This window comes from Dreissena polymorpha, chromosome 4 (assembly GCF_020536995.1).
Source record: "Dreissena polymorpha isolate Duluth1 chromosome 4, UMN_Dpol_1.0, whole genome shotgun sequence".
Classification (NCBI taxonomy): domain Eukaryota; kingdom Metazoa; phylum Mollusca; class Bivalvia; order Myida; family Dreissenidae; genus Dreissena; species Dreissena polymorpha.
The window spans coordinates 24,261,325-24,285,066 of record NC_068358.1 but is presented as its reverse complement, the minus strand read 5'-3'; the positions used below and the strand labels follow the sequence as shown (position 1 = coordinate 24,285,066).

Below are 23,742 nucleotides of genomic sequence, written 5' to 3'. Positions count from 1 at the left end.
AACTAATCCGATATGTGGCATAATTTCCAAATTGGTGGGTTGTCGAAGTTATAGAAATTTATGAAACTATTATAAATTAGGATAAACTGAAACATGTGTTTATTTTTTCAATATTTTATGCGCTAAACGTGAGGCGTCATTTTAAAGCAATTATATAAAGAGTTCCTGACCAAAATCAAGCAAATATTACTTTTAAACCATTTTCGTATTGGTATACAACAAGAAAAAGGTATAATATTTGCAGAAAACATAAGAATTTCGACGAAATCTTGTCTCATAAAATTTTTCGAAGTGGTTACGAAAATTATCTTTCTTCGGTTTCCGAGAAAAACAGCATGTCACGGTTTCTGAAAAACAAAATGACTGCACCCCAAAAAAAAGATTTTTATGTAACTGACTGAAACTAAATGATTTTGCTTCGCACTTAATAAGCTGACAATTTCAAGGCCGATACACTTGAAATATGAAGGCTATTCTGTCCTTCGGCCTATGTATATCAATATATCTGTACGATCGGCAATTTCCGTAACCACTCGGAACATGTTGGCCGACACAAAATTTCATCAAAATTCTCATGTTTTCCGCAAATATTCTACCACTAATCTGGTGTATACCAATAAAAAATGATGTTCAAGTAATTAACTATTGAGTTCAGTCTAGAACACATGTGTGGTGGTCAGTGTTTGCTTGTTTGAATATAATGCTAATGTGATTTTTTTGGTGGGGGGCGATCGGTGACATTTGTTGTTGTTGAATATTGTCATCTTACAGAACAGTATACACCTCCCTTAAAGTCAACAGTGTCATTAGCTGAGAACCAGCTGGACTAACATTAATGCTGGTCACCATTAACTGGTCGACTTCCAACCACTGACTGGCGTCCTGCTAATTTCACAACCGGATGTAGCTTCTTTCGTAAATTAAATGGACGTGTGCATGGGACTTATATAAGTTGTTTTTACACTGTTATAAGATCGGGGAATTTATCACATATTTAATGTTGTTTAACTCGTTACATGCCGAATTGAACAGTTCATGGTTGAATAACGAACAGGCTGCCACACACTTTCTGTTGTTGAACCCTCACTTGTCAATTTGCACAGTACAAGGAGAATAAATAACTGACTCATTAGATAATTATTGCAATCGGGTTTTATTTCCAAAGTGGCTGAATATAAAATTAACAAAACGTAATAAACTCATAATAATTTACTCAAATGTATGCAAATATATTACTCACATACTAAAACCATCCGGTTTAATTGAAATGTTCTATTTGCAGGTTCTGCATCTCTTGTTTTACACGCATTTATATTCTGGTTTTTAATTGTACCGGCCCGCACTCCACGGGCTCAGGTCGAAGTTTTGAATACTGCTGCAGTCTACCAGTGGGTTACTGAAAATGGTTACAGAACCCGATAGAATCATATTCAGTTAAAGTCACATAAACACTCAAAATCAACGAATATTTCGTAAAATATTTCGAGAAATTAAGCAAACACATAAAAATCAGCGTTCATTATAGCAATAGCCAACTTTTCAACGCCAGATATTGTCTCGTAACAAAGATTTTTGAAGATAGAAAATGCTACTTTGTGTGTGACAATATATTTCATGTGAATTTCCCGCGACAATTTCCGAACATTTACGAGCAAATGCGAGATTGGCTTCGGGCAGCGTCGGAAGCATTATAAATAATTGTTAGCGCACTTGCTTGTGATCTCTATTAGATGCGCGCGTTCGCTCGTAAATGATCGGGTAGCGTCGCGGTAAATTTGCATGGAATATATTTGCACACACAAAATAAAAACGAACATTTTGTATCTCGTTAAATCTATGTTGTTACATACAACATCTAGCGTTGACATTTTGGCTATTTTTTAAGAAATACTGATTTTTGTATGGGTTAACTTTATTTTACGACATATTTTACGAAATATTCATTGATTTTTAGTGTTTATGGGGCTTTAAGTTGTAGGCAATACATGTGTATGAATTGCCATTTGAGTTAACTAGAAAAACACGATAATCGACAATCTCCCCGCCGTTATTACATCCATTAAAAGATAAAACGGTCTTAACTGCAATCATAAGTGAAATACTTCAAGATATTCAAAGATATTTTTTCCCAAATTATTGAAAATCAATTGAATTTTTTAAATGCTTTGACTCATGTTGCTAAGTCAACGATGAAGAAAAAGATTAACGAAAAGATCATTAAAACGACGAAGAACAACTATAATAATTAATTCAGTACTTAATTTGGCTTGTTACAACGTCAGGGAGTTCATTAGCGCTAGTTAGACGCTTTATGCTCAGAACCTGTAAGATCTCTTCGCAAATAAAATGTACATTGCAAATGCCTTGTGGAAACCTCCCTTTCATAAATATGTGTACTTTACCACTGTCAAGAATACGATCGCATATGACACGATAAGCGGCGAGTAACTGACAGCTGTTACGATTAATAGCCGGTGAGTTACATGAACATACCCAGTATCCGTATTCCGGAAAGCCTTAGCCTGCAGCTTCGTGATGTCAGTGTTCCTACAGATGACCTTGGCCAGGGTCTGAGTTCGAATCTGATTTAGTTGCTCTGAAAAGCGTGTCGGAAAGTTGTGTTTCGAATACAAGATTTCATAGTTTTGGGTAAAACAAAGTACTTCTCCAAAATTAAGTTTTCCACAATCACTTAGAAATTATATTACTACTTTGAATTGTCGTTTATAATAACAATATAAAATTTTCAATATGAAAGGTTCCAAAATTGGAAAAATATGGCTCGTGTTAAAATTAAATTAATTTATTGTCAAGTCTGTTCAGAATCAACATTCTTAAACATTAAAGTTGTTTATATGTAAACAATTTACATCACGCCTTAAATTTCTTGATTTGTATTTACAAGAACTCAAAATAATTTTCTCTTAACAGATTCAACATTACAACGAAAAAATATTCTCAAAATAATAATTATTATTATCTAATTACAATTACAATTTTAATACTTACGGTTGCTAAAGCCGACATCTCCACTGTTTTCGTAGTAGAAGCGGTCGCCATTCTTCAACGAACGGAACTGCTTGCCGATGATACAAGCGAACGTGGGTCCGACCTTCCCGTCGGGGAGGGGAGTCTCCGACACACCGCCGGTAAACAGATCTATGTCTTCGGGGGAGCTTTAAAACAGCAGTGGACATTATAAAGGCGCAATATTTTCAAATAAGTTTTTAACACTGACAATAAGACCAACCAAAAGTGTAGGTTACCTGCGAGACTGATTCTTTTTAAATACAAAATAATATTTAAAAATGTTTAAAATTGTACCCGTAATTTGAATTTACCCTGGGTACAGTTATGAGATACACTTCTTTTGCTTCAAACTTATTCAGACCTTTTGCTGGTTATGAAGTGTGTTGAATTCATCAAGAAAAATCATTAAGACAAATAAAACACGGTGGCATTTAATCGGTGATTTTTTAAAACTGGGCACAGATAGCTTAGATGCTGAGACTTGACTTTTGGTTACCTGTATAATTGCAGAAGCTCCGCTTTGACGCTGGCCGCGTGCGAGAACTGACCCTTCAGTCCACAGAACCGGCGCCACGCCTGATACCCTTGGATGCCGTGGTCACGGGCACGCTGGATGTTAATGGCCGCTAGGTCCCCGCCGAATCCCGGCGCACGCTCGAAAAGGTGCCTAATACGCGACATTCATTCGATAAGTGAACTGAACACATATATAGTATATGTCAATATATGTACTTTCGTATAAAGCAAAAGATATTACTGCAGTAAACAGATATAATGCATTGTGGGTATATCTGGCTTGCTCAGTCGGTATAACGCTGACCTTGAATACACAGGTTTGCGTTTTCTGTTTCCGGCCCGGCCTTATTAACAGAATTATCTCACTAATTTTGTTTCAAGTAGGGCAATTGAAACTTACTGGAAAAGTATTTTCGGACAAGGAATGGATAGACTTCGAAAAGTGTGAGTAGATCAAACGTGATATGACGGAAACAATATTGAAAAAGGCAAAAAATGTATATTAGAAAACAAACACTATTTTTAGGTTCTTTTTTACTATGACCATTTTATATTTATATGTTTTATTGATTTTAGTTATACACAATCTTCTAATCTTCTTATCGATAATCGACCCTCGCTTTGTGCCAACCACCGCGCAGAGATTTGAGTGGAAATAGCATATCTGGATCAAATCCCTGCCTTCATAACTAACCACGTGATGACAGTCGAGCCACGTGTTACAACAATTTTCCCGTAGTTATTTTTCCCTTTTTTTCATTTATGTAATTTATTTTTATAATGAACTTAACTTATAGACTTGTTTTCAAAATATAAAAGATCATTATACAACTTTTCATAATATAATACTTAAACCAAAGAAATAAACTCCTACTAAATCTGACAGGATTTTCTTGTGATGGCAGAGATTGTATGTGACAACTCTGCATGGACATTGGTTTTATGCGTCCCAATACGAGTTCGAGTCAAATGAACAAAAGATCGTGTGCACATTGTGACCTGAGCCATCCGACAGAAATTTATATAAATATATAGCAATAAAAAAATCGGTGCTTCGATAAGATTTCGAGCCAACCGGAAATTCGAGCCACGCGAGTTCGAGCCATATATAATAGAGCCTCACCTTGTCAATTGTTCAGTCACATACTTGTCCACGGACTCGGAAGGGGTTCTCGTCAAGCCTCGGCAGATCTCACCAACGCCGCGAGAATATACGAGATCCGGTCTCAGAAACTCGTCCTTGAGAAGCTTGTCGGACGTCGTGATAGCGCCGTTGTGCGCCTGAATGCGATGGAAGACCATGCTGTGTCCGAACCGGAAGGCGGCGGTCATGAAGCCGTTGCGTATCATGGGCATCTCAAAATCGCTGTAACCTGAGGTGGACATCGACATAAAAAATAACAATGATGCAAAGGGCAGTGTTTTGTTCAATGTGTTTCATGGGCCCATAAGATATAATGTTGGCTTTCAAATTCAACGGGGGAACCGATGTATAATTTACTTATTTCTTTTGGTAAAAGGTTATCACGAAGATCTATTCTTATTCAAATACAATTCTAAAATGTATTTAACGAATTTATGAAATGAAAATTAGTTGTCAGTAAATGTAGGGCTCAGGTCTTGTTTCGACGTGCAATCACTTATATATACTCAAACCCGGTTGACTCGCGGGTCGGGTTGACTCACGGTATTTCATTAACGCTCTCTAGCTTGTGTTTATAAACAAACCTGCGTGACCTACTTGTCCAAATTGACAGAAAATATCTCTCGCTACAGGTTGGAATCGATTTTTTGGTAATTAAATTTCGTAAAACTCGGACTTTAACAATATTTGAATTTTTATAGTTCAGTTTATTGTCGTAACAAAGAAATACGCAGTGCTTGAAACTAACTGTGCTATTTATTTTATTTGATGTCTTAAATTCCATATATTTAAATTGTTTTATACGTTATTGATTGTTATTTCAAATGATGTGTTAGATCTTTGATTATTCATGTTAAATTTAATATTGGTGCTGTTTAACCTATTTACCGCGAATCTACCCGGCGAAAAAATAAACAACAATGGCGGACAGTGGTGTTGCATTTGTGTCTACGGCAATTAATTTTGGAGGATTTTCATCATAAAAAGGCAATTGTCCAATAAAGTTAAGTTAAATATAATCGTTTATCTGATATATGAAGATGGTTTCTAGACGCAAGAGTATATTCCTGAAGCACCGCGAGTCAACCGTATTGCAGTATACATAACATAAGATACGTCGCATGTTTTTTTTAATGTAATACCTGCTTGAATCGCACATATTAACTCCTTAATAATTCGAACGCGTTAACATACCGCCGAAATGACCAGATGCTAGAGGCTTCAGTCCATACTGGATCATGGTGGACTGTCCGAGGATCTCTTGAAGGTACTCATTGAAGGACACGTGCTGAATGATGGCGATAACGATCTTCCGGGCCTCCTGGTACAGCGTCTCGTCACTCCATAACGGACGCAGCGCCGCGAGTGCTGCGGCGAGACGGTTGTGCTCCCGGACCCATACTGTTTGCAAGGAGGCCAGTGCCGGCTGCTGGTTAACGCGCGCGTCACCTGTAGGGATCAATCGATATATATTAGATTTTCGGGAATGTTATATGAGATTTATTTGTATAGACGTCTTGCACATGCCCAGTGGGCATCAAACGTTGTGCGAACGTTGCTGCAACGTAATATTAAGGTCGCAACATCGGCAACCATTACCGAACGTTGCCACAATGTTGCATACAAAACATTACCCGGACTTTCGGGTTATGTTTTGTATGAAACGTTGTGGCAACGTAATATTTAGGTCGCAACGTCGGCCAACCGTTACCGAACGTTGCCACAACGTTGCAAACAAAACATTACCCGTACGTTTCATCAAACGTTGCAGTTTGGTTGTCACAATGGTGTATATGAAAGTTTTCCCGACGTCGCCGTTGTGTAGTGGATAAGGTGTCCGCCTAGCGATCGGGAGTTGGTGAGTTCGATTCCCGTTCGGGGAGCGTTTCATTAACTCCTCTTTAGTCATCAAATAATGGTTCTTTCTAAGAAACGAACTCGAAAATGTCCATAACTGCCGTTACTAATCGAAAAAGCGGTTGGCAGTAAAAAAAATTTTTAATCTTATATTATTAAAAAAATAGAATTTAAAAATACTGCGTTTTAATGCGACCTAAATACAACGTTGCAGCAACGTTGGGAAAAAACGTCGGGAAAACTTTCATATAGACCATTGGTACAACCAAACTGCAACGTTCGAATGCAACCTAAATACAACGTTGCAGCAACGTTGGATGCCCACTGGGTGGGACTATTGTAGGGAGACACATGAGGCTTCCAACTCAACGAAGCTTAGCCAGATGTAGTGAGGGACAGAATGAGCCTTTTCATTGACTTAAGTAAAATAACATACGTCACAATCTTTTTAACTAGATTTTGTTTAATTACACTAAACTTAATCAGCCAAAACAATGCTTACCTGCCCGGAAGCAGGGTCTGCTGGGATCGCTTACGATGCAACCGGCACCGCCACTTGGTAGAAAATCGTTATTGGTCGTCAGTTTTCCTACATGAATAACAAAATACTGATACTACGGTTATGTTAAATACAACATCCATACGTTATGTTGATTGAAAGCGAATTCTCAACCCAACCATATACAATATTTTTCTTCATTATTGTATTCAAAATCTCCATCATCTATTTCTTAATCATAACAACATCTCTATAACACCAACAATCAACAATCCCGCCATTGTCGTCGTCGTTATTATTTCCATCGTCTTCATAACCGATATATAGAGGCTATTTGGTTGGTTAATTTTTATATCACGTGATATAAGACTAGTTTGATATTGTGTAGGAAAAGGCGAGATTTGGAGAGTCTTTTCATGGCCATATTGGACGAGTCAGAAATTACATGACATTCCAAGTCCCAACCATATTTTCTATTCATTATGCCACTATTTGTTTCATAATGTGTGCAAGTAGACCATTGGCAAGTGAAATACAACATACCGCAACTATTAAGCAATTAACATTACGGCACAATATGATAATGGGACAGTCGGATAATGTCAACATGGTTTCATGTTTATTGCATATGTATAACACACACACTAGTTCTTTATAAATTCGCGAATAGTTTTATTTTAGCACATGTTCGTTTAATGAGCAAACATTCCAAGCGAGAAAGTGTTACTTATCATGAGATATTACATAAAAAAGTCAGTTGATATATAAACACACACAGGCAGCAAACTGCAGTATGCAAGAACGGTTGTGTTCAAATGTGTGAAATAAAAACATTTAACAACAAATGAACAATCATACGGATTCTTAATGATTACAAGCGGATTCATTTTAACAATAACGTTTTTATTGCCGTTTTACAGCCTGAAATGATGTATTCACAATTTATCTAACGACGATTACTTTTGAGAGACTTTGGATAATAAATTGCGGAAAGCAAACGTTTATTAATTACATTGTAATTTTTGTTGTGTTGCGTTGCTGATGTGTATTAAACCTTAGCGGACAAACACGAACCAAAATAAGATAACATGACTATTTTATAAAAGAATTATTTCTTGTGTAGCAATTACGAAACTGATCCGTTGCATTACGCATTCTCAAGCTATGACGTAAACGTATTGCGAAATTTTGTGGGAATTAAGTGCTGCAATCAACTCATTTATCTTACGACGATTACTTTTGAGAGAGTTTGGATAATAAATTGCGGAAAGCAAACGTTCATGAATTTCATTGCAATTTTTGTTGTGTTGCGTTGCTGATGTGTATTAAACCTTAGCCGACAAACACGAACTAAAATAAGATAACATGACTATTTTATAAAAGAATTATTTCTTGTGTAGCAATTACGAAACTGATCCGTTGCATTACGCATTCTCAAGCTATGACGTAAACGTATTGCGAAATTTTGTGAGAATTAACTGCTGCAATCAACTCATTAACCACAACTATGTAGTTCAGTGAGATCTGTTGAAAATAAAATGATGGATACTTTGAATCAATGTATTAATGTTGGTGGTGGATTTTAAGTTATGAATTTTCAATTATGCATCTAAACATGCACGTGATTCTTTACATCGAACTGGTGGGATTGCGATTGATGGAAAAGTTTAAGCTTGCTTGTATTTTTACAAAAACCTTTCCATATTCTTTTTGGAATGTTTTCACATATGCTAATAATGTATACTCTTTGCATTTTTCTTTTGATCAGCTTCTCCAATGTATTTGTGCGCAAGTTCCACAATAAAATCATAAGCAGCAGCAGCAGCAGCAAACGAATAACAATAATCACCAGTTGTTAGCATATTCATCATCATTTTCCACATCATCATCATCGACACAATAAGTTATATGCTTATTTTATTCAGCGTCATTTATATCTTCAAATGATTCGTAACGACAACAATAAAGATGTCAGACAATAGAAATATATGAAGCAGCAGCATCAGCAATGACGTTCGCTTTGCTCAATATATTTTATCAGCATATAACTTAATTCATTACCTCCAACCAAAGTTCGCAATGAGTCTGCGGTGGTCTTATCAGAGCCGTAGATAAGAGACCCGTCAATAAAGTGTGTGTTCTGGTTCAATTGTTGGCGGACACCTGAAACAAAGCATCCTATAGATGGATTTCCTTTGAGAAAAACACACAACACATGGATGCACGCACTACAATGATTCAATGAGCGTATCAACATGTCTGCTTACAAATCGTTCGAACTAGTTGGTACATGTAGTCAAAGGTAATGTCGAGAATGTGAAATGTTTTTTTTCTTGTGAAACTCGAAACTTTATTTTAATAAAGTAAGAAACAAAAATATCAATTGATAAGGTACGCTTAACATTTCGCAGTGTATATTATAATTAAAAGGCCATTCACTGCTAATTATTGTGCCGTTTTATGATTTCTTCAAGTTCATCCAGGCGCATGGTGGTTATGAGCGCATGTTTTATAACGTAGGAAGGATAGGAGCACGCAAAAGCGAGCATGAAACATGCTATGTTGAACTGAACAGTTATCAACGTTCGGGGCAGTAAGATTGATACAAACAGATAATTATTAAAGGATTTTATGAAACCGTTTGAAATCTATGTTCAAACATTTTATAAAAGAATTTTATGTGCACGATGTTTTTGATTGCATTAACACGATATAACTCCAGTTAAGGCTTTGGTAAACGTTCCCTCCAGACATGAATGCAATTTTTGAGACTATATTTGAGAGATAATAGGAAGACCAGATGAAAACTTTATTAATACATTTCATAAAAGAATTGTATGTACACTTTGTTTTTTATTTCAGTAACACGATATAACTCCAAGTAAGGCTTTGGTAAACGTTCCCTCCAGACATAGCAGCACTTTTTGAGACTTACCAACAGTGCACTTCAGGTTCGGTGTAGGTAGAGAACGCACGATGTTCATGCACGTGCGATTTGGTGGGAAAAACGGGTCACCGGGCGGAATCTCTATGGGGAAACATCCTTGTCTAAAATATCCATAACAACGATATTTGTAAGGACAATTATATCATAAACACCGAAGTGGTGAATATGGTACTCTGAAATATGTAAATGTTTATTGATTTGGTTGCTTTTTGAAAATTTGAAAGTATGGGTAATTTTAGCATCAACTTATTTTGAAACAAACAATTCAATATCCAGTATTAAAAGCACGTGTCAATATAACTAGCGGCATCTTAATGAAAGTTTAACATGTTTCTTAATATAGGTGACTTTTATTCCGTATTTGCTAGATTTCTTGGGATAATGTTGTAGGCAAAGTATGTTAATTTTTCAACACAGAGATTTACTGAAACGTACCTTGCACACATGTTCTTAAATCATATTACGATCGACTATCATAGAAACAGACAAGGAAATAACATGACTTGTGCATACTGTCACAATGACGTGACATTGTTAGTGGGTTGATTTTTATTATGGCTACGTTAACTGATTGGTGATGTTATGGATATTGTTTGGAATTTTGGTGAATTAAGTGATTATTGTATATCTTGCACGTATTGTATTTGATGATTATTTCGATGATGTAGTGTTGGCTGCTACTTCTGATGACGATGATGATGGCGCTGTTGGTGATGCTCATGTTTATTTTGACGATGATGATTACGGTTACGATTTCAATTACGATGACGATGATGATTAAAAATGATGATACTGATGATGATGATTATGATGATGATGATAATGGTGATGATGATGATGATGATGATGATGATGATGATGATGATGATGACGCTGCTGCTGCTGATGATGATGATGATGGTGGTGATGATGATGATGATGATAATGATGATGATGATGATGATGATGATGATGATGATGATGATGATGATGATGATGATGATGATGATGATGATGATGATGATGATGATGATGATGATGATGAAAATGATGATGATAAGTTTAAGAGTCAATCACCTATTCGGACTTGCACAGCAATCTAGATTGGAATTATTGACACCTGCAACAAAAGAAATTATTAAATAATTAAAACTTAACAAGGACAATGGTTTATGTGAACACAAATTCCTCAAGTGGTTGTTGTTTCCCACAAAATGATAGGGTTTGAACATGAAAGCAAGCTGTTCCACTTTACCACAATCACGTGTTTTTTGTAACTTTTTAAAATTAAAACCGCTTTCATGACTATCAATCCGGAGTTATCCAAAACCCAATATAAACATAGTTGTTTCATTTGTTTCAAACTGGTCTACATAATTGTTGTATGCAAACATTGCAAGAAAATGTATACAAAATGACACTTTTATATACACATAGAATACATCATTTTATTTTCCAAACGTATGTGGTGACATCATTCTGTCACTTTCAACATTCTTTATTTGCCATTGTTATTCATGATCTTTATTGACGTCACTAACTCACTATAAAATTACAGAGAAGATTGATGGTATCATACAATCAAAGCCTTTTTTCCTCTCTATCACGAGTTCTGGTTTGCCTCGTCCCCCGCCCCCAATAATTATTCGTTGGCTTAATACTTCGAGGACCTAAGCAATACTTGCTGTAGAAGCAAAGGGTGATTTTGACGACAACTTCATCAGTTCGGGCGATAAAATGATGTAATTGACGATGACGATTCTTATACGTATAATAACACATGTGGTATCGAATACAACGGTGATAATCACAATTATGGTGGTTTGCGATGCTTTAATGATGAATATGATACTTATGATGACAATGATGATAACAATGATGAGAGTGCTGCTGCTGTTGATGATTATGATGATAATTACGTTGACGATGCTGTTGCTTATGGTGATTACGTGGTTACTATGATGACAATTATTAAGGCAGTAGTAACTAATACACATCCGAAGCTGCTTCTGACGATGATGGTTTCGAAGCCGCTGCTAACGATGATAATTAATATTATGAAGTTGAAGGTTTTTTTAATACTGGTGTCAATACATTTTTCGAGGAAGACCAGATGAAATTGCAAAAATGTATAGCCATGGTTGCGACGGCGGTTAGAGGCTTTAGATTTAAACATGATTGCGTCACCTCTAGACAAAGCGTTGAACTGTATATCATGGCTGAGGAACTGGCCGTACTCCATTGTCAGGTGGTTCATGTTCGGCATGAAGTTTATCAGGTTCGTGTGGAACTCGCGGCTGATCTTGCGAGCGTTTGGAAGTTGCACACCTCCACCCAACACGCTTTGAGTCCTGGGTTCCGAGATACCTGATTACAAAGTTGGGGATGCATATCAATAAGGTAATATGTCAGTGATACGTAATACGTGTTAACCCATTTATGCCTAGTGGACTCTCCAATCCTTCTAAATTGGATCAATTTAATTCCAAAATTAGAGATGTCTAGTAAATTTTTTTCTATATTTAGAATATTTATTACAGAAATTCCTCTAAGCAAACATCGTAGACCCTGATGAGACGCCGCATCATGCAGCGTCTCATCTGGATCTACGATGTTTGCCAATGTCTTTTTCTAGACGCTAGGCATAAATGGGTTAAGGTTTTTTAGAAAGCGCCTTATTTGTAAATTGACTTACATTATATACTTAAGCAGATGTTATTAATTATAGTTCTCATGTGGCAAAATTACATATCCTGTTTGTTTTTAAAGTAAGATTCAAAATTTAGTCTACCAATATAGTTTTCAGTATATTCAAGACTTCCGTAAAATATTTCGGTATGTTTTTATGCGTGGCAAATTGTGTCATTTGCAAGGGAGCTTGATTTTACAGCAAACATCATACGCATTTCGATATTTAACGCCAATTTTGTTAATACCTTATGTATGCCAAACGTGATCAATACAAAATAAATGTTAGAATAAACGTTAGAGTCCACGTTTAACTGAAACATTATAGCAATACTTGCCTTAACTCTGTCCCTGGGTATATATTCCGTTACAAGATCATGTTTACTAATTTATTAATCTAAAAGGCAACATTATCTTAAGGAGCTTTGACGTTTATTAAATATATAAATACCGTCGTCATATACCGGATCCAGATACCGCGCAAATGGCGTCTGCGAGCGACCCCACAGAGGATTGAGCAAGTTGTTACAGGAGCCGTCTGCTGTTCTATATTTAGCACCGGACGGGCACGTTGGCCACTGGTCCCGGCTGTACGGGCACCGCAAGCGTTCCGGAAGTGTCGTCGTAGCAGGAAATTCAGGTCCCTGGCTTAAGGTTGCTCTCTTTGGCGCAGCGTCGTTAATGTTGAGACTGTTGAACAAAAATGAGATATGTTCGTAAACTGCATAATGTTTGACCTCATATCAAGCTCATACTCACCATGTGGCGGAATGTAAACTGCACATCATGCACAAATACATTTTATATGTCGCGAAAATTGGGCATATGCGACTAGCGGAGTCCCAGACCAGTGTGCGTTTACACTCTGGAACTACCCTGTCTGCTAAAGAGGCCACGAAACCTTGATTGACTGATAAGCGGACAACATAGCACTAAACCAGACTGGCTCGATTGCGCAGGCACGTCCGGAATAACGCTGGATGCATTTATCTTCAGACCCATTCTCTCCCGACGAGGCACTATCATAAATAGCACGAGTATAAAAATAGGAATACAACTATTAAGCCTTCAAAGTTAAAATTAATCTTTTACTACCTAATTTTGAATGTTGAAAATACAACTGGTACGACAAAAGACTAAACCGTAAACATGAGTCCCGGCTCGACATACTTCATACAATTAAGTATGATCTAACATTATACCAGATTTACTACTGTCATAATGAGCATTTGAATGTGTGTTTGCGTCTACTTATTTATCAATTTTGTCCAAGAAAGCTATAGCATGGGGGATTAAGCAGCACGCTCAATGTCGATGTTATGATGCGCAGACAAAAACATGCGAAGGATTACGCACCATTATTTGCGGTTATTCTGATCGATGTGTTTATTTTTACACCACTGTCCGCGTTACCTTGACAAAGCGGACTTGGCCGCCAGGAGAAACGCCTGTCCGGACTGCTCTATCTCCAACGCGGCGGAAGTGGTCAGCAAGTGGGGACCCACAAAGTCAGTGTCCACAGGAACCACTCGATCAATACCTGTTCAATGTTATAAATAATTTAAATTGTTAAGCAGATTTATTTCTTAAATACAATGTGATTCAGTATCAACGAACAAGAAATCTTATATTTACAATCAGGTGAGTGGGTACTTTTAAACTTAATTTAAAACAAAACTAACAACCTTAAAATAATAGAAACCAAAATATAAAAAGAAAGTTTAACATAAGTAGTTGCTTACATTAAAAGCGAGAGTTAGATTTTGTGAAATTATAATAGAATGTATCACGTGTTGAGCATTTTATTACATAGAACATAATTAATCCTCAGGTTGTCAGTACAGACACGGTGAAACGACAGATATAAGCCTACCAGCAACAAAAGCGCTTCTATCAACCGTCCGAGCGGCATCGAGTTTGGAGACTACATCCGTTACACTTGCGTCAACAGCCGCCGACATCTGGGCCCTCGAAGGAACCGAAACCGCTCCATCTATCTGTTGTCCCCATATGGCGCGCGCTGCCAGGCTTACGAGCCCCCAAAACAGCAAATATTCGCTGATGTTGAAAAAAAGATTCAATTCGAATTTACATACGCCTTACGCTTTAAAAAGTTTCTAAAGCACATGTGTTTAGATAATGTTTCAGCGGGTCGGCTGACGTATCTAGTTGAACCCTTGACAAATAATCCGATTCCTATGAATTTATTGTTACAGACATGCTAGCCTTTCCTCTGATTCAATAAGGGCAGTTGTCAGTAATGTTCTTAAAGATGCAATAAGTACTAGTAAATAAGCCAAACCATGCCGTGTGTAAGATGGTTTACTGATCCGTCATTTTGTGACTTAAATACTGTTGAAATCAGCGAAAATCAAAGTAAAAAAACAGGTTGTCACTGACTGCGTTCTGTTATGGCTAGGGATTTACGACTAAAATTATTGCGAATTATTTTTAATTATAAAATAATTATATTAAATTATTGTTTGCGAATGTTGACACTCATTACTAGAACAAAAGAAGTAATGCAAGTGCTATATAGCTTCGTTCGAGTATTTGTTCCTGTTGTAGGCATATACATTGTTAAGTCAGAAGCAACACAATTTCATATATTATAATGTAGTGAACCTTGTTTTTGTAAATTGTATATTAAAACATTACAATATAAAGAAGCAAATACGTATTAATGCTAATTTCATTTATACTTACATTTTAAACATATCACAACAGCAACAAATGATTTTATTGCGAATGAACGGGCAGGGCTGTATTAAATAGTCAACCAATATCCGGTTGAACTTGCTGAAAAGCGTTAATTTACCACGAACACCGTTGTGTCCGACCAATTAAAATCGAGATGTTCAAGCGTCGTTTATAAAAAAAAACTACAAGGTCAAAACGCGTATGACGGAACGTTTAACGAATATGAGGTTGTTTGCGGTTGGTTGGTAAACTTATTGTCCGTAAAATGGATCAACATGAACTCAACACGAAGCTTAAACATCCTTCGACCGAGATGTTTATCATCAAAAATTGTCTAGTTACGTGATTTAGACATTGACGGTGTGGTTGTTATTTCGTAATACATGTATTATTTATTGCTGTTTATATGCATTATTATCTAAAATTATTCAACCGAAATCGCATCGCGTGTAGTTCATATAAATTTTGAACTACAATATTTTATGGGATTTATATTAAGCAGCGTCTCCTGTATAGTCAGCAGTTGTTTGCTATTGTTCGTTTAAGGATACTTAGGTTTTGTTTTGCGAAATAAATGCACGTACATTTTATTCATAATAACGTGCCCGTTTTGAGTTTGAATTTCATGAACGAGCAATAGAATGCGCTCTGTTTTCCATGTTGATTGGTGTATAGGGATCAGACATGACAGAAAACATCAAATAATTACATTGAACAAATGAATTCAATCTTAAAATAATAATCTAACATTTCACCGTCACGATTTTCTAAAAGCGCCGTTGTTTTTCTAATTGTCAAACTCAAAGTTGAACGATTTAAGTATTATGCGGCACATTTAACGATGTACTTGAATGTCTATTTAACTATTAACGAACAGTTAATGTCTATATTCTTATATTGGATCGATTTTTGTGAATATACTTACATCTCTTAAAAGTGTACAATCACTTATAAGTCGTGACCGAACAAACACAAAAACTCTTTAAAGCACGTGGCACGTTCTTTGCAAAGATAACTAACACAACGATGAAAATAAAATTTAATAAATCCATTTGGTGTCTTCTCGTGCAAAAATAGATTTTTTTTGCGTTTCGTGCGTGCTAACACGAACACGATTTGGATTCCACGGACGCCTCCTTTGGAAAATCACTTATTTGATGGCAATCTAGGAAACCCGCTCAATTTAATGATCTGTTTTCAAAGCTATATTGAACTAACCAAACTCTGTTTGCAACACCTTACTATAAAGCACTTAACGTACCCACGATTGAACAGATAGTAAAACAATCATTATGCTTAGCGTGGCTCAGTTGGTCATTGTCGACCTGAAATGGCTTGATTTCACCATATGGTGACTAGATTTCACCAAAGGTTGACTAGAAGCCGATTCATGTCACCCCGGGGTGACTTCAAGCCGATTCTAGTCACCCGGTCGGCTTGAAGTAGCGTACCTCAGTGTGACATGAATCGGCTTGAAGTCACCCTCGGGTGACAAGAATCGGCTTGAAGTCACCCTCGGGTGACAAGAATCGGCTTCTAGTCACCCTCGGGTGACTTGTGGGCCATTTCAGGTCGACAATAACCCAATGAACCGTAGTGCAGGGTATTATATGAGCATATAAGACCACGACATGCACTACATGTATATATAGAGAATAACAGGTTACTGCCTGATCGTTTTGTAATATATCAGGCGAGGCTAAGAATAAAATAACGGCGAGGCTGTAACCTGTTTTTCTTTTTATCATACCACTGACACCACTCACCCCGTTTTTCAAGAAATAATGAAAAATAATCGCTACGCCCTGGAGCCGCTGCATTCGTTTATCGCGTATGAATATTTCTAAAAATAGCATTGTTCCTCAACACGAAAAGTAGCGCCATTTAATGTAATTTAATAACGCCGTTTCTTTCTCTTTTCTTCTGTAATTCTGCAACAAAACTTTATTACATAAAATGAAAGCATATATTATACATTTTAAAGGCAAAACTTGATAACCGTTGTAACATTTCAAGGCCGAAGCCTGAGTGTCACAGACGCCGTCAATAATTGAACAATGTGTTGATCTGTGTGAACAAGTTTGTGGTCTTTGAAAACAAGTGTTGGTTCTGTTTCTGTTTTAAATGTGAAACTTTGTTGCTGTACATAATGTCGGTAGTTGTATTAAGTTTAGTAAAAGTTCTTGTGTTTAATACATGTATGTAGTTTTTGTATAAGATGGTTTGTTTGTTACCCTGTGTGGAATACAATGTTTTTTGTGTTAAATGTGAATGTAGTATATGTTATTTGTGTGTTTTATAAATGCCAAAATAAAAACACAAGAGACAATAACTTGCATTCTTTTTATTTTAATGATCAAATTATTCGAACATTATGACCGTTGTTTCAAATTTACATTGAAATCTTATTATTTTATTGAAGAATGCTAAAACATCTAAATACTCATTAAATCCGTTTGTTTTACACAATAATCCTAAACTTTTTAAATTGATTGGTTAGTTGTTAGTTTGGATTCAAAAGTGTTCTTCATTTTTACAAAGGTGCAGATTAAATCGATTTAGATATCAACGACCCGTGTCAAGTAATGTGTTAATCAATATTTAACAAAGGTGAAGATTAGGTAAATTACGATATTAACGACCCGTGCCACGTAGTTGTTAATAAGTATTTTAGGTGTTGATATATTGATTAAATCATGGACCCAATTTTGAGACGAACCATAATTTGAGGCATATATATCAACAACAACAACAACAACAACATTTATAACTAATACACAAGTGTCACGACATGGATGATAATTATTTTGCAACTTTGTAATATTTATAAAAATCATGCAATGGAAGAAGTTAACAAATATTTTACTGATTCATACCGTAAGATTTTTCCTTTTAACATCGATAATGTTAGTTGTTAATAAATATATATTTTGAAAGATAAATGATTTCTATATATTTCTTAGATAATATAATCTTTGTATATTGGACATATTAATAAGAATAAAATATATATACTTAGGTTATTAATTTAATTAGTAATATCGTGCCCTGGTAAAAAACCCATACAAGTTATTTTAGTCTATGCCAAAATATAACTTTAATTGGTCAACTCGTACCTGCAATAAACATAAATAAACATCTAATGTATGCAAACAACCGTCGCAATTTGTTTCCATAAAGAACAAATATTAAAAAGGTACGAGTTGACCAATCTGAAAAATGACTAAAGTACGAGTTGACCAAATCGGGTACGAGTTGACTAGGGTACGAGTTGACTTAGGTACGAGTTGACTGGCATTCGTCAAGGCCAGTGCAGTCGCTCACGTCTTCGCAGTGTGTCAACACGTGTAACTAACTGAATGATGTTTTTATAAGAATTTGGAATATATACTGCGCGTTTGGTTTACTGTGGTGGTTGTTCGTAGAGATTGAGGTTCTACACGTTAAGTACAGCTCCAAAAACATGTCATTTATTGGATTTTGACAAGGAAACTTAGTCCATATAAACGGACTGCCAGGGCCTTTGATAATTTTTGCTATTGCGGCTTTGGCAGTCCATATGCACCCCTTCATAAACATGGATGCAGTTCAGCGCCGAGAATCCGTGCGCTTCACTTAACAGACGTCGTTCGAGACAAATTGAGGAAAATAATGTATAAACTTCATAAACATGTAAATTTACCTGAATGGCAACCTACGGATGTTATCCTTTGCATGCATCCTATGAAAACACGACGATGTTTCAACACACTTTCCTCGCTGACATGTTTTATGTTTAAATTTGAAACAGTGTATCCTGTATCGAATAACACATCGTTATCGACTTTGTAGGCTCCAACACATAACCCGACGTGCAAAATATTGGTGTACTGCGACCTAACCAATATTGGGTCAATTTTCCAATATGGCGGATACAGAGTACGAAAGCAAAACTAAGTCAATAAAAAGCAATTATTTATTGTTTTAATGGTACCATTCGTATGAGTTTGTGGTTAAGACAGGTTAACGTTGATAAGATCTTGCAGTTTCAGTGTTCCTTAACCATTGCATTGTTGATTAAATTTTGCACCCATGGGCAAGAGCCGTCGCATTGCAACTATCAGCTAACCATTGGGTTATAAAGTTGAACGTTGAATAATTGCAACTACCAGGAAACTGTGCTTGTGAAACTGCCGGGTGGGTGGGGAGAGAAATGTTCATTGCGGAAGTGTTGACAGAAGTGCATGAAACAGATGGAGTTGCAGTAGAACATGTTGCCAAAAGGTTTGAACATCTTTTTTGTGTTTGTTCGGAAATTTCACTGCAATTGGTTATTGACTGTACGTTTTTGTGTCCTGTTATTTGCATGATTTCGGTGGATGCGATATTGGAATCCCTTAGTTTTTGAACAAGGTGTTTTCTAGCAGAAAGATTACTTATGTTTTTTTTGTTTTTTTTCACAAGCGGCCTCGATTGCCATAGTTTTCAACATCTTGGCAAATTTTTTTCACCAAGTGTCTGCCGTGATTAAACAGTGATTAAAAAACATTTTCCTTGTTTATTTTTAATAGATTTTTCTGCTTTGCTTTCAGGCAGTCACGAATGAGGGAAAATCTGGACCATTGCTCCGGAAGATAGAGTATGGGTACTTTGCTCTTTGAAGTTTACGTCAATGCTTCCCACGATGCTACGCAATGTGACAGGCTCGTATTCATCATCATCATTCTTGCGAATGGAGAGCAGATATGTGGCAAGATATGCATCTAGATGGTCGACTGATAAATTGTGGATTGCCTTCGTTTCGCCTTTCTTGGCAAGATATTTTTGAAATCGACTGACATCTGCAAGTGTTTTCCGGATAGTGTTTTTGTTATTTTCGGCTTCAATTAATTTTTGTACATCTTCGGTTGTTATTTCTATGGCGTCTAATATGTTTTCACTTTCCTCAGTTTTTGATTTTGTTTCAGTAAGGGATTCTAAATAACTTTTATTTAAATTGACATTTGCATTCGTGATTTCATCAAATGGTTCATTAAACACACTAGGATTTATTCCAAACTGATTGGCAAAGACTTCCTAAGACATAACAACTTCCTCCATTAAACCATCCCAAACAATGTCAAACTTACATCCATCCACAAAGTCTGACATGGTATTGTTTATTTATTGTATTAGATATGTTTTTTATGCTTAAGTCCTTATTTTCAAATGAAATTAGCTTTTAACGAGCCTTATCAAACACAATTCATGTGGCAAAATTGGCAAACTGTAGAAGACGACAAATGTAACCTTAATAATAATTTATGGTTAACATTATTTCATTATTGAATGCTTATTACATTGAGTTTTATTGTGAAGTGTGTTACTATTTTATTTTTTACTATTTTTACTGCTTTTTTATTGTTTGTTTTATTTGTTTGGTCTGTTTATATTAAGTGCTGAACTTTTGACATAACCTTTGACCTTTGATGTTTTCATATGAAGGCGTGTCAAAAAAAGTAGTCCGTTTGTTACATGAAGTCATCAGCATGTACTTATTCATTCTTAATATTTGTAAAATACCTTTGTCTGTTTTTGTTATTGTTTGTGGATTAAATATGTAATACATATTGGTATCAAATCGTTTGTTTTGATAAATCTGATTAAGTTTTACAATAAAACAAAACATTGTACTTAAGTCTTAGTAGCCTCCACACATGACTGAAATATGAACTTCCTGTTGACCGTGATATAAAAAAAGATATCAGGCAACAGGATATCAAGCAGATATCAATGTGGTGGTATGATAAATTATAATTTAATATCATAGTATAATGTATTGATTTAGACAAAACAACTTGCCAAGACCCCAATTTATGCCAATCCAGTCGCCTGAATCCTGTGTGTCAGCAACTCTGTTATATTATTTAAAAAAAACTGCAGATTAAATACAGTTTAAATTAAAAGGTGATTCTTTCAATTACGTCAAGTCGCCAGCACCTATCTGCCCACTGTTATCTCGTCGTCATTATTTTCGTCTGCGGATTGAATATTTTAAGTTTCTGCTTCATTGAGAACGAGAAGTTTAACTGTAATCAGACGCCTATATCTCGTAAAAGAAATATTAAACGGATCAGTTCATCTTCGCGAATAAATTGTTATTGTGTGTTTGTTTTTGTCTTGCTTTTTTAAATTGGATCGAAATAAGATCGCTCTACCAATTTGTTTTTAATGAATAATGTAAGGTCACCTGAGCACAGCTTTCTCATGATTAAGCTATTCTTGTCAGTCAGCAAACGCTGTCGGTCAACAATGGACCGAAGCTGTGTTGAAAAATTTATACAAATTGTGCAGAAATGCATCTGAAATAATACTTAAACATGTGTTCAAAATTCGTGAATTGTGTTGTGCGCTTACATTTCCAGTATTAAATCAGTATGATTAGCCAAAAAATATGGCGCAACAGCGTTGTATCAGTTTGCCTTGTATGGCATTATTAACATCATAAACATTTGCTTGACTTAAAACGTTTACCCCGAAATGTTAACTTAATGATTTCCATATTGCTTGAATTTATTTTGATTGTCAGAACAGAAACGACTTTCAGTGGTCCAAAGTTGTATTGCAGATATTTGTTTGAAACAATCAGGTGTCATTTTGGTCTTAATGTACCAAATATTGTTACAAAAGACAGACTACTTATGAAATTGAAATTGGCAAACGAGCGTTGCGTTTGACCCGTGCAGCATGAGCAAAACATTATAATGTAGAACGCTTGTGATCAACGTTGGTTCCTCGTGCGTCACGATAGGCCATATTTATAGCTCACTTTTCATGACACATTGCGAAATAATCTAAACAAGAGCTGTCACCAAAGATTGAATGACTTATGCCCCCTATTAAATCTTGATACAAGTTATGAGCTTTTTTCGAAACCTAAACGCAGATTTTGAAACCTAAACGCGGACACAAAGTTCAAGGTCAAGGTCACAGGATTCAAAATTTGTATGCGAATGGAAAGGCTTTGTCCATATACACATGCATGCCAAATATGAAATTGCTATATGAAACGACATAAAAGTTAATATGAGCATTTTTCGAAACCTAAACGCAAAGTGGGACGGACAGACGGGCAGTCTGATCACTATATGCCCTCTATTAAGGGCATAATAGCATCAAAGCCGAGTTCAAAATTGGGTCACGTGGGTTTAAATACTTAGTGAAATTGAAAGCAACACGTGAAGGATCTAGCAGTCATAATTTTTGTCCGATCGTCATTTAATGTGCTCGTAACATGTGTTATGATATTTCGAAAACGTTACCAGTCTGTCAAAAACATAGCCAACAGGAAAAGGTTGTGTTTCCGTTATATGGCTACAGTGAATCCATAAAAAATCGAGATGTCCAATCTTCATGAGTGATATCCAGAACATTGTTCTCATGATTCTTGGCTCTGTTCAAAAATAGTTCCGGTAAATCGGAAAACAGGACCGCCTGTTGGCAGAGCAATTTCTATTATATGACTATAATGAAACGTTGTGAACATTCTGAAAGTCACATTTGTGTTCAATCTTCATGAAACTTGTTCAAAATATTTGTTATAATGTTTTCTTGGTCGATATGGAAAATTGTTCCAGTCATTTAAAAAACATGGTCTCAAAGGTTGCGATAATATCGCATTGCTGTTTATACATCTACAGCTACCGTTAAACTTTTGAACACTAGAACCACCATTTTTGTCTCAATGAATATGTTTCCGAATATTTTTTCAAATATATCTAAAATATCTTTGTTGATTAAAAAATTACCACGTTCCATTGAAAAACATACCGGTAAGGGTACGGGGCATTTTACATAGCTTTAAAAAACGTTGTGAACAATCTATAAGTCATATGTTTATCCAATTCGAGATAGTCATACAGCTCAACCAAAAAAATTGTTCTAATGATATCGTAGGCAAATCCAAACATTCTGGGTAAAAACTATGTGACATTAATCATACATGTCAGACGTCCCGATCTCGGCGGGACAGTCCCGCTTTTGGGCCCTTTGTCCCGGCGTCCCGATATGAGACGATTTGTCCCGACATTCGTTAAAAACGATGTAAGGTCTATAGGTTCCCAATAAAATTCGCTATTCAAGCTCTGTTTCGCTAACACCTTACCGCCGCTAATCCCTTTATTGCCCCCAACAATCCGATTCTACTTCTCGTGTGTACCAGTGTTGTTTATGACGATTTATCGGCTGATTATTGATTTTATCAGGCATTCACACCATGGTGGTCTTCAAGATAGTGGTCCCTTATTGCTATCGATAGTTGTATTATAATGAAATAAATGTTGAAAATGTGTTTGTTTTTGTCTTTGTTTGAAACGGTTTCCAAAACAATTGTTTTGTAAAATTAACTATACGTCATTAATGAGT

At 36.0% G+C, this 23,742-nt stretch overlaps 1 protein-coding gene across 1 annotated transcript; it reads right to left on the bottom strand.

Annotated features, from left to right (window-relative positions):
* Nucleotides 1-1,148: 1,148 nt before the first annotated feature.
* On the bottom strand, nucleotides 1,149-15,494 carry LOC127879920 (chorion peroxidase-like). Its single transcript, XM_052427029.1, has 15 exons — nucleotides 15,367-15,494; nucleotides 14,534-14,718; nucleotides 14,074-14,200; nucleotides 13,112-13,350; nucleotides 12,160-12,339; nucleotides 11,050-11,092; nucleotides 9,982-10,094; nucleotides 9,108-9,209; nucleotides 7,050-7,136; nucleotides 5,885-6,139; nucleotides 4,670-4,919; nucleotides 3,527-3,697; nucleotides 3,010-3,176; nucleotides 2,494-2,596; nucleotides 1,149-1,396 (listed from the first exon to the last, which is right to left on the bottom strand). The coding sequence occupies exons 1-15, from the start codon at nucleotides 15,375-15,377 to the stop codon at nucleotides 1,324-1,326; spliced, it is 2,106 nt and encodes a 701-aa protein (XP_052282989.1). The 5' UTR covers nucleotides 15,378-15,494; the 3' UTR covers nucleotides 1,149-1,323.
* Nucleotides 15,495-23,742: the final 8,248 nt, after the last annotated feature.